This window comes from Trichosurus vulpecula, chromosome 8 (genome assembly GCF_011100635.1).
Source record: "Trichosurus vulpecula isolate mTriVul1 chromosome 8, mTriVul1.pri, whole genome shotgun sequence".
NCBI classification, from domain to species: Eukaryota; Metazoa; Chordata; class Mammalia; order Diprotodontia; family Phalangeridae; genus Trichosurus; species Trichosurus vulpecula.
In genome coordinates this window covers 256,818,082-256,835,784 of record NC_050580.1, presented here as the reverse complement: position 1 = coordinate 256,835,784, position 17,703 = coordinate 256,818,082, and the positions used below count along the sequence as shown (strand labels likewise).

The 17,703-nt window shown below is 40.4% G+C and overlaps 1 protein-coding gene across 4 annotated transcripts in view; it reads right to left on the bottom strand.

Moving 5' to 3' along the window:
• FBLN5 (fibulin 5) overlaps nucleotides 1-17,703 on the bottom strand; it is a 129,742-nt gene that overhangs the window by 26,602 nt on the left and 85,437 nt on the right. For all 4 annotated transcript variants that reach the window (XM_036769492.1, XM_036769493.1, XM_036769490.1 and 1 more), the window contains exons 8-9: nucleotides 10,741-10,863; nucleotides 8,693-8,819 (exon numbers count right to left, since the gene is read on the bottom strand). In XM_036769492.1, coding sequence (XP_036625387.1) covers nucleotides 8,693-8,819; nucleotides 10,741-10,863 — 250 coding nt within the window. The remainder of the gene's footprint in view (nucleotides 1-8,692; nucleotides 8,820-10,740; nucleotides 10,864-17,703) is intronic.

The window sequence follows — 17,703 nt, the reverse complement described above, 5'->3', positions numbered from 1 at the left end:
GAGCACCAGACATGGAGCCAAAGGTCCTCTTTGAGCCCCAGTTCTGCCACTTATAATTTGTGTGACCTTAATAAAATCACTGAATCTCTCCAAGTTTCGTTTTATTCATCTATTAAAAGTGGGGCTAATAGCCATCCTATCTGTTAGAGGATGTATGCGACAGTGTATTCAGGACTTGAGTTCGTATTCTGCCACTTCCTTCGCCTTTTTGAGTTTCCTTTCACCTTTCACACCTTTCAGTTTCCTTGTTTGTAAAATGAGAGCAATGATACCTGTGTAACTGGGCTTTGTGCATGCCCAGGACACCTAAGACGGAGGCACACATGTGGGAGTTGGCAGGAATCTGCTCCTGGGAGAAGATATTCTGCATTTCCTTACCCTGTGGGTAGGAGTAGCCTCTGACCATTGCCTATGCAGCTAGAACTAGCCATCTTTAGAATTGCTCACCTGGGTCAGTCTTGCTCTCCTTCTAGTGGTGGGTGTGTGTGTGTGTGTGTGTGTGAAGATCTTGCTCACCACAACATGGGCACTGTACACTAAATTCTGTGGCCCCAAGACTATGGCTTGAGGTTTTGGTCTGTTTCCCTGTGCCTGAGAGCTCCAGCCATAGCAACCTTGGAGCCAAGATCCCAGGCCAGATGTTACTGCCAGCCCAGCAAGGAAACCCCCAGAAGCCAGGGTCCTGGGATGCAAGCCCAGGGGTGTTTTGAATCTAGAACTTGATGGAACCATGCTCCGTAGAAACTGAAAACCTAATTCCTTTTCCCTCCTCAGAGATAGAGGGAAAGTAGGAAAGATTATGCTCTGAGGTGCTGGGGGAAAGTCTGTATGTTTGTTCTGGCTATATCTTCAAAGCAAATATTTCTTTTTAAGAGCTAATCTGACTCTTAAATGGTTAAATGGAACTAAGGTGCAAGGGACCCCTAGAATTGGGAGGAATTGAGCCAGTGGCAGTGACTAGATATCCTTAGGTGCTGAGAACCCTAGGAGAAGGGTGACATACCCGGCCTTCAAATAGTAGAAGCCAAAGTAATAACTATTACATTTGCATCACCTTTCTCACATAGTCCTTGCCGGGAAACGTGCCCCTCCCAGATGGATGCTTCTGTGAAGGCAAACTAGGCCATCTTTTGTCTCAGTTCTTATCCACCCTTTAATCACTGAATGGGTGTTGCCTGGGACAAACTAAGACCTGGGAAAGACCTTAGCTTAAAAAGGCCAAGGTCTCCCACTGCATCTGAGGCCATCGCCAGTCATCCTGACTTGTCTTGCCACTCAACTCCAATGACTCCAGAGGAGAGAGTGAGGCTGATGACTTTACACAGCTCTGCCTCACTTAAATCCAATCCACTTGCAGTCATCACCCTGCCGATGTCATTGGTTCTCTTGAGGGAAGAAGGACAAACAACAACAAATGGGAAATTTATTGCAAACCTTAGAATAGTCCAGAAATACGAGATAGACTATTATTACCACCCTGTAGTTCTGAGATGCTCTCAAGAATGGACTCAAGGTAGATAGGGCTGTTTGTTCCCAGATTGCTGTTTTTGTATCTTTTTTATTGTTTTCCTATCCCTCACTTTCAATTAAAATCATTTCAATTAATTCGAAATTCATTAAGGTATAGTGGATAGAGAGCTGCCCTCGAAGCCAGCAAGATGAGTTCAATTCTTGATTCTGACTCACACTGGCTTTGTGACTGAGCACCTCAGCCTCCAGTAGGCTGCTCTCTAAGACACTTCTGTAGGTACTGACTAACCTGCTTTGAGAGGGAGACTTTGCTTACCTGAGATTTCCTTAGAGCAATAAAATTGCAGGTCTAGTACCTAGTTCTGTCCTCTAATTAAAAGGTCTTGTGTTTGGAGGCCCTGGGAATGCGAAGGCAAAAAATAGACAGTCCCTGCCCTCAAAGAGCTTACATTCTAAATGGGATTCCAATATCTACACAGATTAAGAAAATATAAGACATTCTAAGGAAGGAGAGCACCCTAACACGTGTGAGGATGAAGACAAGCTTCATAAAGGTTTGGCACTGGAGCTAAGTCTTAAAGGAAATGAGGCATTCCAAATTCCAGCTGGTGCCACAGTGGATGGAGCCCCAGCCTAGGAGTCAGGAGGACCTGAGTTCAAAGCCAACCTCAGACACTCGCTAGCTGTGTGATCCTGGGCAAGTAACTTAACCCTATTTTCCTCAGTTCCTCATCTGTAAAATAAGCTGGAGAAGGAAATGGGAGACCACTCCAGTATCTTTGCCAGGAGCACCCCAAATGGGGTCAGGAAGAGTAAAACATGACTAAAACAACTTAACGACAAAATTCTAAATGTATTTCACAAACACACACATGTATATGTGTGTGTGTGTATATATATATATATATATACACACACATATATACACACCTACATACACAGACAGAGAGAGAAAGAGAATGTCAAGTTCAAGTAAAAGTCAATAGTGTACCCCCACTTTAACACTGTGTTTATAAAGGGGAATAACATGAAATGAGACTGAAGAGGTAAGGTGAAAATAGATTGTTAGGGGGCTTTAAATATCATTGACATGGTTAACTGGGCCTTAAGATGATGATTATGCTGACAGCTGAATAGAAGATGATTGAGAAAAGGAAGAGAATGAAATCAGTCCTCTCTCCTAGACTACTACAATCGCCAACTAATTGGCCTTCCCTTTATAGGAGGAGTATTTGCTCAAGGGCCACATCCAAGTGTATAATATTATTAGCATCACAAAACTCTGCTGCCCCATCAAGGCATGGAGATGAGTTTCTTTTGGGGGCACTGCCATCTTTAGAATCTGAGTTTAGAATCTCAGTCATCATCATTTGTTTCCTCTTCCTCAGTACCTCATATTCAGTCAATTACCCAGTTTTATTGATTCTTCCTCCATAATCCATCTTGAAATTCATCCCCTCCTCCTCCCTCCTACTTCATGAACATAGCCACCATCCTGGTCCAGGCCTTTGTTACTTTCTACCTACATTATGGCAATAGCCTCCTAATTGGTCTCCCTCCTCAAATCTCTCTCCATTCTTATCTTCCACATAGGTACTAAAGTGATTTTCCTAAAATGCAAATCTGACCATGTCACCCCACATTCAGTAAACTCCAGTGGCTCCCTATTATCTTTAGGACCATCTATAAACTCCTGTATTTGGGATTTAAAGCTCTTCATGATCTGGATCCAGCCTACCTTTCTGAGATTATTAAGCATTGCTTTTCTTCATGCTCTCTATGTTCCAGCCAAATGGATCTGTTTGTCATTCCCCTAAACATGACATTTTGTCTCTCATTCTTCTTCATACTGTGCTCTCATGCCTCCCTCTTCACCTCCAACCCTATGTTTGTTGTATCCAACTCTTTGTGACTTCATTTGGGGTTTTCTTGGAAAAGATACTAGTTTACCATTTCCTTCTCCAGATCATTTTACAAATGAGGAAACTGAAGCAAACAGGGTTAAGTGACTTGCTCAGGGTCACACAGCTAGTAAGTATCTGAGGCCAGATTTGAACTCAGGAGGATTTTTGTCATCAAAGCTGGCACTTTTTCCACTGCTCCATCTAGCTACCCTATAAACAATTACTAAGCCAGATTAACTGTCTCCGTTGATGTTCAGTGTTAAGCTTTTAATAAAACATTAATTTATTGCTGGACTTCCGATGGTTCTTGGGCCAAGGGGTGGAAAGCATGGCTTTCATTCCAAAGGCCACTGAATACATCACTTTCCAACTGGCATGTTATAAAGCTTTGTTCATCACAAAGCTCTTTGAAGCATCCCACATTTCTGACTTTTCTCATCCCTCTTTGCCAATTTTAAATGTAGCATTAAAAGTGAATGGGAAATAGTAAACAGGGCAGAAGGTAAAAGGGGGTGGTGTACCAGGGATGGGGAGCAGCCAACAACTATGGAAGGGGGAGAAGGTGAAGATATGGCTATATGGAAGGGAAACAGTTAACTGGGGAGAAAAAAACCTTTGTAGCAAGTTTTTCTGATAAAGGTCCTATTTCTAAAATAGACAAGGAACTGATTCAAATTAATAAAAGTCATTTCCCAATTGATAAGTGGTCATAGAATATGAATAACAACTATCTAGGGAAGAAATTCAAACCATCTATAGCCTCAGGAAAAATGGTCTAAATCACCAATAATTAGAGAAATTCAAATAAAAGTAACTCCAAGATTCTACCTTACATTCATCAATTAACCAAGATAAGAAATGACAGATGTTGGAAGAGCTATGAGAAAACAGGCACACTAATGCACTGTTAATTGAGCTGTGAATTAATACAGTCATTCCGGAAAGCAATTTGGAACCATACCCCCTAAATTTGCTAAACAGTGAATTTTGACCTTTGACCTTCTGACCTAGGAATACCGCTTCTAGACCTATCTTCCCAAAGAGATCAAAGAATGAGGGAAAGTATTTAATATGTACAAAAATATTTATAGCTGCTTTTTTTGCGTGTTAAAGAACTGAAAAATAAGGGGATGCCCCAAAATTAGGCAGTAGCTGAATAAATTGTGGTATATGAATGTGATAGAAATTATGGTGCCACAAGAAATGATGAAAGGGACAGTTTCAGAGAAACCTAACAAGGCTTACATGAATTGATGCTCAGTGAAGTGAGCAAAACTACAAGTTATACAGTAACAACAACATTGGGAAAATGAATAATTTTGAAAGACCTAGGAACTCTGATCAATTTAGTCATCAACCACGATTCCAGAAGACAAATGATGAAGAATTCTACCAACCTCCTGAGAAACAGGTGTCAGAATAAACATGCAGAATGGGATATATATATATATATATATTTTTGAACATGCTAGCTATGGGAATTTGTTTTGTTTGCATATTGGTTACGAGGAATTTGTTGGCGGTGGGGTGTTGTTTTTGTTTTTTTCCAATGATAAGGAGTAATGGAAGGGAGAGAAAGCAAATACTTGTTAAAGGGAAAAAAACCAAACATTATTTTTTTAAATGGTTAGGTGAAGAAAATAAATGGATCCCAGTATGTCAAAGGTAAAATAAACATTGCAAAGCACTGTCCTGATGCAATCAAAACAATAGGGATTTAATTTAATTTCTAGTAGAAGGACATTTTCTGATATGAGCAGAAAATGGTTTAACAATTAGAGCTATTCAAAACTAGAATGGGCTGCCTCAGAAGGAAATAGCTTCCCCATCACCGGAGGTCTTTGTGAAGAGACTAAGTGACAACTAATCAAATATGTTGTAGAGAAGATTCCTGTTCAAGTGTAGTTTTCTGGAGTCAGGAAGACTCATCTTCCTGAGTTCAAATCTGGCCTCAGATACTTTCTAGCTGTGGGACCCTGGGCAAGTCATTTAACCGTGTTTGCCTTAGATCCTCCTCTGTCAAATGAGCTGGAGAAGAAGATGGCAAACCACGCCAGTTTGCTTGCCAAGGGAAGCCCAAATGGGGTCATGAAGAGTCAGACACAACTGAAAAATGACTGAAGGACAAAATCAAATATGTTATAGTGAAGACTCTTGTTCCTGTAAAGGTTGGACTGGGTGGCACCTCTAAGATCCCTTCCAATTCTCAAATTCTATGGTTAATTAATTAAATTCTATGATTAACTAATTAATTAAATTCTATGATTCTTATGTGTTTTTTCATTACCCAGTGAAGAAATAAAGGATTTAAAATGGTAGACCTTCAAAGGATATGAGCAGGCAGTTTTCAGATGAAGAAGTTAAAGCTATCTACAGTCATATGAAAAAATGCTCTAAATCACTATTGATTAGAGAAATACACATTAAAAGAACTCTGATGTACCACATCACACCTATCAAATTGGCTAATATGACAGAAAAGGAAAGTGATGAATGTTGGAGAAGATGTGGGAAAATGGGGACACTCTTACATTGTTGGTGAAGTTGTGAACTGATCCAACCATTCTGGAAAGCAATAGGGAACTATGCCCAAAGGGCAATAAAACTGTGCATACCCTTTGATCCAGAAATACCACTACTAGGTCTGTATCCCAAAGAAATCATAAAAAAGGGTAAAGGACCCACATGTACAAAAATATTTATAGCAGCTTTTTTTGTGGAAGCAAGGAATTGAAAATTGAGGGGATGCCTACCAATTGAGGGATGGCTGAACAAGTTGTGGTATATGAATGTAATGGAATACTATTGTGCTATAAGAAACAAAGAGCAGGCAGATTTCAGAAAAACCTGGAAAGACTTACATGAACTGATGCTGAGTGAAGTGAGCAGAACCAGGAGAATATTGTATACAGTAACATTGTGTAATGATAAACTATGATACACTTAGTTCTTCTCAGCAACACACAGATCTACAATTCCAAAAGACTAAAGATAGAAAATGCTATCCACACCCAGAAAACTATGCAATCTGAACGCAGATCAAAGCATACTATTTTCACTTTTTCTGTTTCTTCTTTCTCATGGTTTTTTCCTTTTGTTCTGATTCTTTCACAACATGACTAATGTGGAAGTATGTTTAACATGATTGTACATGTATAACCTTAGAGGTGCCACCCCATCCAACCTTTACCTGAACAGGAATCTTCACTATAATATATTTGATTTTGTCCTTCAGTCATTTTTCAGTTGTGTCTGACTCTTCATGACCCCATTTGGGCTTCTCTTGGCAAGGAAACTGGAGTGGTTTGCCATCTCCTTCTCCAGCTCATTTGACAGAGGAAGAGCTAAGGCAAACAGGGTTAAATGACTTGCTCAACTAAAACAGCAGGAATTTAATAAATATTGAATTGGATTAAATTTGCTGAATCATCTAGACTAGGATTCTCAATCAGTTTTTGTGTCACAGAACCCTTTGACAGCCTGGTGAAAGCTATGGACCCCTTCTCAGAAAAATTTTTAAAATTCATAATTGAAGAAAATGCTAGATTTCAGTTAGACATTACTGACAAAAGACGTAGTTTTTCCCATACCCATTTTTCCCACATCCAAAGACCCCTTGAAATCTAACTAGACCAACCTTTTCATTTGAAAGATGGGAAAACTGAGGCTCAGAAAATTTAAGATGCCAAAAAATCACACAGCTAGTTGGTAGAAGAGACAGTAATCGAGGAACTAGGTCTCTCAATTTCTGGCCCAACATTCTTTCAACTACACCCTCATGCTTAGGGCTTTTATCCAAATAATATCGAAAGTAACAGGAAAGGACAGGTTTGACCTACTTGGAGAAGGAATTATGCTGTCCATTATGACCAGGAATCCAATACAAAGTTCCATGAATTTTGAAACATTTTCACTTTGAGCCCCATTCATTTTGAAATATAAAAATTCTCCATATGCATCTCTGTCAGGCCATGCCCCTCCTGTTTCATGGCTCCTTGGGATAGTATTTCTATTGTTACTGATAACAATAATCATGACAATTTTTTTACAGAAAATAAAACAAAAACAAAAGTTTCTAGTGCCAGAATTTTTTCTAGTTTCTCACATTTTAATATCATTGATAATCAATATTATTGAAACCAAAAGAAGCCTTCTCCCTTACAGAGAATTTACAGAAAGGCACGGATGGGAATTACATAGAATCAAAAGGCCTGTATGAGTTATAATCCATGATGAATAATCAGGGCATAAATACACTGATGAGGCCATAGATCCGTCCGAATATACAAGCAATAATAATAATTTGCATTCATAGTACTTTAAGATTTACAAAACATGAGTGAGGGGAGCCAAACCAGGAGAACATTGCACACAGTTACAGCCACGCTGTTCAATGACTAGCTTTGATAGACTGAGCTCTTCTCAGCAATGCAAGAATCTAAGACAACTCCAAAAGACTCATGATGGAAATGCTATCCACATCCAGAGAAAGAATTACGGAGTCCGAATGCAGGTTGAAGCAAACAATTTGCACTCTCTCTTTTTGTTTTGCTTTGTTTCTTATTTCTCATGGTTCATTCCATTGGTTATAATTCTTCTTTACAATGTGACTAATGTGAAAATATGTTCAATATGAATGTATATGTAAAGCCTATATTAGATCGCATGCCGTCTTGGGGATGGGGGAGGGGGAGAAAATTTAACACTCAAAAGCTTGTGGAACTGAATGTTGTAAACTAAAAAGAAATAAATAAGTTTTTAAAAATTATTTTAAAAAAAGATTTACAAAGCATAATCCATTAAGTTATGAGCTCCTTGAGGACAGGGACTATCTTTCGCCTCTTTTTGTATCCCTAGCACTTAGCATAGTGCCTGACATATCGTAGGTGTTTAATTAATGTTTGTTGATTGATATTTGTGCTAGGCTAACATTTTTGAAGAACCTTCACATCAGATTTTGTTTTATATTTGACCTTTCTAATGATACTGGGAGGTAAGAAGGGCAGATAGCATTAGCCTTATTTTACAGCATAGTAAGCTGAGTCAGAGAGTGGAAGTCATTGGCCTGGGGTCAACAGAATAATTAATTAATAATTAATAAGTGTGGAATTAAGAAATGAGGCTAGAATTTGAACAAAAGTCTAAATATAAGCTCCTTGAGGGCAGACTGTTTTTTGCCTTTTGTTTTGGCATCCTTAGTGTTCAGCACAGTGTCAATGCTAAATAAATGCTTGTTGGTTGATTGATTCTGCCTCATAGTCTGTCCTCTTTGCACCATGCCATGGCTACTTTATCCCACTTGGAAACCCACAACTTACTTTTCACTGATCTGGATATAAGGGTCCTCACAGCGAAGGGGATCTATACATTTGAAACCCCCTTGCAAATTATAACAAGTTTGCTGTAGAATGCAGGTATGGTTCCGGTGCTCACACTCATTGATATCTGAAACAGAGAAAGGGGACATAGTCAAAGAGGAGATTCCTAAAATGTAGCTCTGAGCAAAAACCAGAGCCTTGTTGTATAGTTCAATACAGAAGGCATCTATGTGGAATGGGAAAGGTGGAAGGAGAGAAATCTTTGAAATGTCTTTTTTACTAACAAGGGACAGGGAGACCAGCTTTGCCATACAGCTTGTTGGCCCCCTGCTTAACAAGCTAACAGCTGCTTTGCTATTCCTGTGATGACTGATTCCTGGCAGTATAGACAAGCCATGAGCATGAAGACCTGGGAGCAGAACTGGAAATCAGGGAAAGTAAGTTTTTAAAAAAATAAAGTTCTGGGGAAGATCTGAGTCCAGAATAGCTGTACCATTCCCTAACAGGGCAAGAGTGTGGGCTTCTCCCAACTGTGACTAAATTAATCCTTAATATCCTTCAGTGAAATAAAGAGGAAAGCATGACTAAAGCCAGCTCTCCGGGGGAGCTTTGGAAACCAAGAGAGAGCTCTCAGTGTGGAACAGACCAGACTAAGAACATGGTTCATGGCAGCCCTGGCTGGGTTCAGCGCCTTCCTTGGAGAGGCCCTCATGAAGGAACTAGACAGCTCTTTTCACTGACAGCTTTCTAGAATTCCCCCTTGGCAGGACAGAGCAGGCAACATGAGAGGCCTGCCAGCCAAAACAGAAGCAAGCACAGCAGCAGCTGCGGGCACTGAGAGACCACTGAGAGACAGGAAGCCTATTGTGCATTCAGGAGCCTCAGGAAGGTAAGACTAGACATCCACAGACTCTCCATCTCAGGCTGCTTGCTGAGCTCCATGATCCAAATCGAGTCCAACTAGGGCTCTTCTGTTAGTCATTCACTTTAAGCAGCTATCAGTTGGAAGCTGATTGGTTCAGTAAATTGTTTTCCTTAAAGCTGCCTCAGTTTCTGGATGAAGAAACCAAGGATCAGCCTCAGTGGATTAGCCCAATCTGTTGACCATCAACTGGCACAAGTGCAGAAGATTGTGGGAGCACTAGCAGGTACATAACTACCAACAACGATGAGACAGTATTAATGCAAAGGAGGCTACCTGCTTTGTCAGAACCCACCTTGTGCATCTTGCTATGAGTGACACAGTACCCCCTGCTCCCACTCCTCCTTGGGTTGACCCTAGTTCCTATTTTCCATTCCCTAGATCCCCAAGGCAGATAGCACAGTTAAGTTCCTCTGACCTCACCTATTTCCCACTTCAACTACCTGCATAGTTCTTTGGTTCTGCTTTCTAATCACACCTTCTTTCTTAGATAGAAGTTCATAATGCAGCCCCGAGAAAGACCTTGCTTACCCTTGAATGATCTACCAATGCCTTTAAGCAACTCGATGGTGATAAAATTTTGGTTCTGTCTCTACCATTCTGCAGTATTGCCTCAGATTTCCTTTATAGATGTTGTCTGGAGCCCTCTGGAAAAAAAATTACTACAAGGGTCTTATGGTTCCTGTCTGCCAGGTTGGCATCTGGCACAGGCATGCCTTAAGGGAGAGAGAGCAGCTCCAAATTGATTCTCAGAGAGAGTTCTCAATTTCCACTGGACCTGCCCATGCCATTCATCATCACAGTCTAAGCTAGAGGTGAAAAATCAGTTGGCCCCAGGACAGCAAGCAGTACCCAGGGACACATATCTCAAATTGTTTGATCACTGATCCCAGTAGCCAGTGGGATTCATTCCATTCCCTCTTCTTAAATATCCCAGCTACTTACTAGCTGGAAAAGGGGAGCAAAGGCAAGAAGAGAAGTAAACCCTGATGCAGTCAGCTCCCGATCCACCCTAGCTACTGTCTCTAGTTCTCGGCACAGAATATTGACTGCACCTCCCTTCTTCCCCATCTACCACCCCTACTACACTCACTGTACTTTTATCTTTCATTATGTTGACACTTACCTTGACAGCTTCTATTATCATCTAGAAGGATGTATCCAGGAGGACAAGAGCAATAATATGTGCCAGGTTGGTTCACACACTCATGTTGGCACAGGAACTCAGAGAAGCTGCACTCATCCATATCTGGGGGCAACAAGTACAGGGACTGATGAATTAAAGCCAACTCTCTCTAGGCCCATCTGCATTGCCTGTCACAGCAGGGTTCAACAAACTTGCTAATAATTTCAAGTCATATCCTGCCCCTCCCACTTCCCCACATCTCCCTTTACCTGCGAATTTTAGAACCAGGTAAATTTTTCAGCTCTCAAGGAATAAAAAAAAAGAAAATAAAGAGAGGGAGGAAGGAAGGAAGAAAGAGAAAATGCAGGAAACACAAGCGTTAGCTGCAGAGATAGTAGGTAAATAAAGTTGTATGCAGAGCACCTAACAGCTAGTCCTGATTACTGTGGAGTTTCATTGAATTAAAACTTCCATGTTATAATATGGGAAAAGGCAGTCTGTTAGATATGGTATTTGCTCTTTACGTGCTTGGTTTACTTGGATGGACGGCATTGCTATGTGTAGTGTATGAGGAGATTTCTGCATTTGGTGGGGACGTTTAGAGTTTTCTCTTTCAGGGAATTTGCAAAGTTGGGTTTTTTTCTTGCCCCTTTGAATGGGAGAAAGGGAAGGGAAGGGAAGGGAAGGGAAGGGAAGGGAAGGGAAGGGAAGGGAAGGGAAGGGAAGGGAAGGGAAGGGAAGGGAAGGGAAGAAGGAAGGAAGGAAGGAAGGGAAGGAGGGAGGGAGGAAGAAAGGGAGGTAAAGATAGCATGGCCTCCAACCCCATGTCCAGTCCTAAATTAGAGTCATTGGTGCTTATCTACTAAAGGGTCTTATCTTCCAGATAAAGATCACTCAGTCTAATGCTCTGATTTCACAGATGAGGACATGGAGGCCCAGCCAGGCGCAGTGACTTATTTAATGATGAGTCAGTTTCTCTGACTCCAGACCCAGTGATCTTTCCATTGTACCACACTGTCTCAATGAAATTTCTGGAGAAGGATCAGAGGGAGCTAAGTCTATCTGGTCAGGGTATCTCCTCAATCATCCATGGGATTGGTAGAAGCCTAGTAACCTTCCCACTCCTATCCCAACTCTCTTCTCCCTCCCACCTTCCCTCGCAGGGAGCTCAGCTCAAATCTAAGCTATAGCAGATGCCACAGAAATTGAGAAATTCAATAAAATTCTCAAGTAGGTCCCTGCTGCTCCCTGAGCTGAATGGTCCTGTTTGGCTTGTGGACTCATTTCATCTTTTTCAAATTACCCTGAAAGTAACATATGATATAGTTTGAGATAAATTAGTTTCCCAGAACCCAGTTCGTGATGAAGTTGTTAGGCACCAGTTTGACCAGACTGGTCTACTTCCTGTTCTCTGGACTTGGAATTTCATCTCCTAACTTCTTATCATTACACAAGCTATCCCACATCCCTGGGGCCTCACCTCCTCACCTCAGCCTGTTAGAATCCTTAGCTTCCTTCAAGGCTCAACTCAGGAGCTACCCAGGAAAACCTCTCCAGATCTCTCTAATTATTTGAACTATCTCTCCTCCTCAAATTGTTTTGGATTTAGGACTCAATTTCCGTCCTCAAGAATGTAAGTACCTTGAGGGCAGGGATTGTTTTGTCTTTGTATCCTCGATGGCCCCGTGCAGAGCTTTGTTCAGAACAGGCATTTAATACATGCCAGTCGACTTGAATTGAACTGGTGCCTGGTACTTGTTGAGACCCGCTGACAACCCACTTGCCCATTCCATCTATTTGCCATTTGACTTGTAACTGGAAAACTACCTTAGAGATTTTCTAGTCCAACCCCCTAATTATACAGATACGGAAGAAAACTGAGAGCCCAGAGAAAGAGCATCTCTCATTAGTAAGTTACAGAGCCAAGGGTTAAACCCAAATCCTCTCATTCCAAACCCAGTGTTCACATCATTCTGAAGATGTATTAGAGAAATGCCTGGACTCCTGATAAGGTCAGTCTTAGAAGGACCACACCAGATCTTCTCCAGGTGTGAAACTCCTCTCCAGTCCTACAGATTTTTTTCATGGAATTTCGGGCCCCACCCTTCAGGAGAGAGTTTATTCCTGGCTGCTAATTTCACCAAATATTTCAACAGACTGATAATTCCACCCATAAACATGCTCCCTCAGTGATGTAGTATGGGACCCCCCCCATAGATTAATAGAGATCTCCATGACCAAAATTTTTACTTATTTTCTGGTGATGACCCTCTCCCAACTTAACTAATTCCATCCTTATTCTATAAATCTGTAGACAGAGAATCTATTGGCCTTTCAAAGTCTTTGAAGACTTTTTGTACAATGGAAAGAGAACTGGGTTTTTAATCAGAAGACTTGGGTTTGGCTCCTAGTTCTGTTAGATACTATCTCTGTGATCTTAGGCAAGTCACTTAACTTTGGTGGGCCTGTTTTTTGTCTGTAAAATGATAGGTTGAACTAGATGGCTTCTAGTGACCTTCCAAAATCTAAATCTATGAGCCTAACAATTATTTTAAAGCTTCAATGAGTTTAAAAAAAGAAAAGAAACCACTACTGAGGAAGGAAATTTCTGAGTATATGAAAGAAAAAAGAAAGAGAAGTTTTCCAAGGCATATGAAACATCTATTCCTATGGGGCTTTATGAATGGCTCCAGCCAGACCCAGAATTGGCAGAGAGAGTGTTCTCTGGCCTATCCTTTGGACTGGGAAGGGTGGGGATACAGAGAAGGGAAGCTATTGTAAGGGTGGCTTTATAATTTTTCAGTGTCGGCCATGGTGAGTGAAATGGGAGTATTCCCAAATAATGAAACTGTTCATTACAGGCAGAATTTGGCAGCACGGCCTTCATTTGAGCCTCATTTGATTACTCTTCCAAAAAAAACATGTTTTGCTCTCTCTCTCTCACTCTCTCTCTCTCTCTCTCCTTTCCCATGTGACCCGTCCTCAGGTTACTCCCTAATTCACATACCATTAGTAGCTAGAATTACCGGGGTAGGTAACTATGTAAATGAGTCTCCTTTTCTACCCTGTGAAAATAGCAGGTGTTGTAAACCTGATGTGTCTCTTTCTGTTCCTTTGCTCTCTACTCCAATGGCCTTGGAGTGATATTTAGAAAGGAGACACATTCTGGCAAAATTGATTTCAAATGCATGGATTTAAAAGGTGAACAATAGCTAACATTTATATAGTGTTTTAAGTTTTACAAAATGGATAGATAAATAAATATTGCTTCACTTGTTATATTTTAATGGCACGTTAGGTGCCATCATTATTCCCAATTTACAATTGAGGAACCCGTGAATGAGAGATTAAGTGACTTGCCCAGGGAAATCCATTTTATAAGTGTGTGAGGCAATATTTGACCACAGATCTTTCGAATTCCAAGTCCAGTACTCTATCCCCTATGTCACATCTGCTGTGTTAAGAAAAGCCTACTTCTACCACCTTCTTTCCCCCTGAAATGGGCATGAGGATCCCAGTTCCCAGCAACGTCAGAAGAGAAGGTGCTAAGGCTGATGGAGAAAGTCCTATGTCATTTACAATAGTTTCTTATACCTCACGGAGAATTGTATATACTGGGTACTTAATACAGGAATTGACTATTTTAAATCTTTGCATCACAAAAATAGCTTGCTAAAGAAATAATGTAAGCAAGATTACAGGAAAGATGTTAAAATATTCCTTCTTCAGAATGAGGAGCTTCTTGGCTGATTTCCGCTGAGGTTAGAGACCCTCACCCCAGCAGTCTCAAGACTCCAAATCATACATTTAAAGCTGGAAGATCTTAGAAATTAAGGTGGATTTTGAGGGATCTGAGTTTGGGCAACACCCCTTTTAGGCTCCTGTGAGTAGGGTTAGCTCAAGGACAAGCAGAATAGGTGGCTGTAAGCCTGCTATGTATGATCTGATGGTTGGCCATTACACTGAATTTCTCAACATTTGAAGTACTTTCCTGAATTTATTGCATTATATTCTCTGAAGAACACTATTGAAATATAAGCATTTTCCTAGGACTAATAGGATATTTTCATTCAGTAACATATGAATGCAGATTAACAGCACTGGAGTATCCTAGAAGCAAGGACAATGCCTGGCTCCACCACTGACCAGATGTGTGTTTTGGATAAGTCACTTGGGCTTTTTCAGCCCTGGTTTTTTTCATCTGACTAATTTAAACTATGATACCTACCATGTTCTGTGTTTCTTACAGAACTATTGGGAGGACTAAATCAGAATGCAGATGTGAAAATATTGCATATGCTGTGAAAGCACCAGCAAATGTAAGGGATTGTTGCAATTATATAATCCAGAAACAAATTATATGCGACCACTAGGGGGTACTGTGACCAGTGCCTAGAATCCAGCAGGTGCTGTGATTCATATATAGAGGACGCTGAAGCAGCACTGTCTGGTAAAACAGCTGAAATAAGCCAGAAGTCCCGAGTTCAAGTTTCGTTTCTACCATTTGTTTACCTTGTCACCTCTAGCAATCTCTTCACCTGTCTGAGGCTCAGTACTTTTTTATCTGTAAACTGGAGATAACAGTATTTACAATACCTATACCTCATTGGCCTGTTGGAAAATATTTTGTAAAAAAACAAACATGTGTATGTGTATGTATCTATGTATGTATAGGTATGTATGCATTGTGTAGTTGTGTCATATATGTGTACTTAAGGTATATATGTATACATTTCTGGGGTATATATGTGTATGTGTGTGTGTGTGTGTGTATATATATATATATATACACACATACATATATACACACATACACACATGAGTTGCTGTTAATACTATGCCTTTACTCATTCTTCCCCCCACCGCCACTTCCTAACTCAAGATGCTCTCTCCTCCTCCTTTCTCCCTACCTGATACAATAAACACCAGTTAAGTGCTACTATATCCAAGGCACTGTGCTAGATAAATGCTAGGCCAGGTTCAAGTCTGTCTTCCTCTATGAAGTCATCTCTGACAGATCTAGCCACAGTGATCTCTCTTCCATTGATATCCTGTAGCATTAAGCATCTGTATCGTCCACTTTTTAGCCCTTTGTTGTCATACTGATCTCTCTGAATCCAATTCAGTAAAATCCAAGTCAATCCAACTAAGTTGCTGCTAATAGTAATGATAATAATAGGTGTTCATATAGTGCTTACTGTATACCAAGTGTTTCACAATTATCATCTCATTTGGTCCTCACAACAACCCTGAGAGGTAGGTGCTATTATTCTTCCCATTTTACAGAAGAGGAAACCGAGGCAAAGGGGCAAAATGACTTTTCCAGGGTCATACAGCTAACCCCTGAGGCCGGATTGGAACTTAGGTTTTCCTGACGCTATGTCCAGTGCTCTAGACATTACACCAATAGGTAGCAATACCAAGTCTTTCATTCACCAGGTTCGAACGCTCTCATTTTAACAGGGAAGGAGACTGAATCCCAGAGACTTGCCTAAGATGACACAGGTAGGAAATGGAAGTGTCAGGCTTCTGACTCCAAAACCAGGGAACATTCTATTTTCTGTTGCACTTTTTCGTGTGTCTCGTCAGTCAGCCATCAAGTATTTAAGACCTAGCTATGAGCAAAGCATTGCTCTGGGGACGTAAAGAAAGGAAAAATAATCTCTGCCCTTGAGGAGTGAACATTCTAACGGGGGAGACAATATATAAACACTAAGTGGATAGAAGATATATAGCCAGTAGTTAGAAAGCAATATCAGAAGGGAAGCCTCCTAAGACTGATGGAGAAAGCCCTGTGTCATTTACAATAGTTTCTTATACCTCACGGAGAATTGTATATACTGGGTACTTAATACAGGAATTGGCTATTTTAAATCTTTGCACCACAAAAATAGCTTGCTAAAGAAATGATGTAAGCAAGATTACAGGAAAGATGTTAAATTATTTAAAAGTATCAACTGTCGTCCCACTTTAGAATTCGCTAAAGAATTTCGACTCTAATGACAAACTAGCATTCTATATTCCTCAAACACGTTAAGCAGACAGAGTTACTATATTTATTTTAAAATAATAAAAAGTATTTCTTTAAAAATATTCTCTAATTTAAACATTTCACCAGTTCCTACTGCCTTTTTCCCCAATTGGTTCAAATGAGTGAGGACTTACTGCATTTAATACAATGGAATTCCAGTGCAAGAAAAGAATCTGGACAAATCCCTTCAAGTTTTATTTAATGGCTTTGCAAATAGTCATTCTCCGGGACAAAGTCATAAGGTATACAAGGCAAGTAGAAAAGAATGTAGGTTTTATTTAATTCTCTCTGTTCTCTGGGGAGAGAGGATTATGGGGGCAAGGAGGAAAAACAGAGGCCAATAATTTTTTTTTCCTGTGGTCAACTTTCAGTTATTCAGGGGAAAACTATCCAGGCCCCTTGCTTCTCTAATCTGCCTGGTCCCACTGCCTTTCTTGGGATAACTGAGAACCTACTGGTTCATTGTTTTCCCTGCTTTCTATCAGTGTAGACAAGGAAAGAAGAAGGAAGTAACCCAGTAAGTAGATCAATTTTGCATCTTGTTAGCTACTCTGGTAAAAAGGTTTAGTGGGAAACGAGTCTGAAGCTAATGAGGAAAATGGCATTTGGGCTTCTCTGTGGATTTTGTCCCAAATGCCAGGAGCTGGATATCCTTTAAGGCTAAATAATGATTAAATGGTTTCTGACTTAAAAGATTCGATTGAAAAGACCTCTTAGATACTCAGGTACGTTACCAAGAGGGGAATGGACTAAACTGAAGGTGGCCACTCAGGCAATAAAATGAATTTATATTGGATCGTTGTTTCATTAAATCAATAATAACTCTTTCATGGCAACTTACAAGAGGAATTGGGGAGGAGAGAGATATTTGAAGTGGAAGGGATTAAACTTGTTATGTAGATCCCCATGGCAGAACCAAGACACAGGGAGAC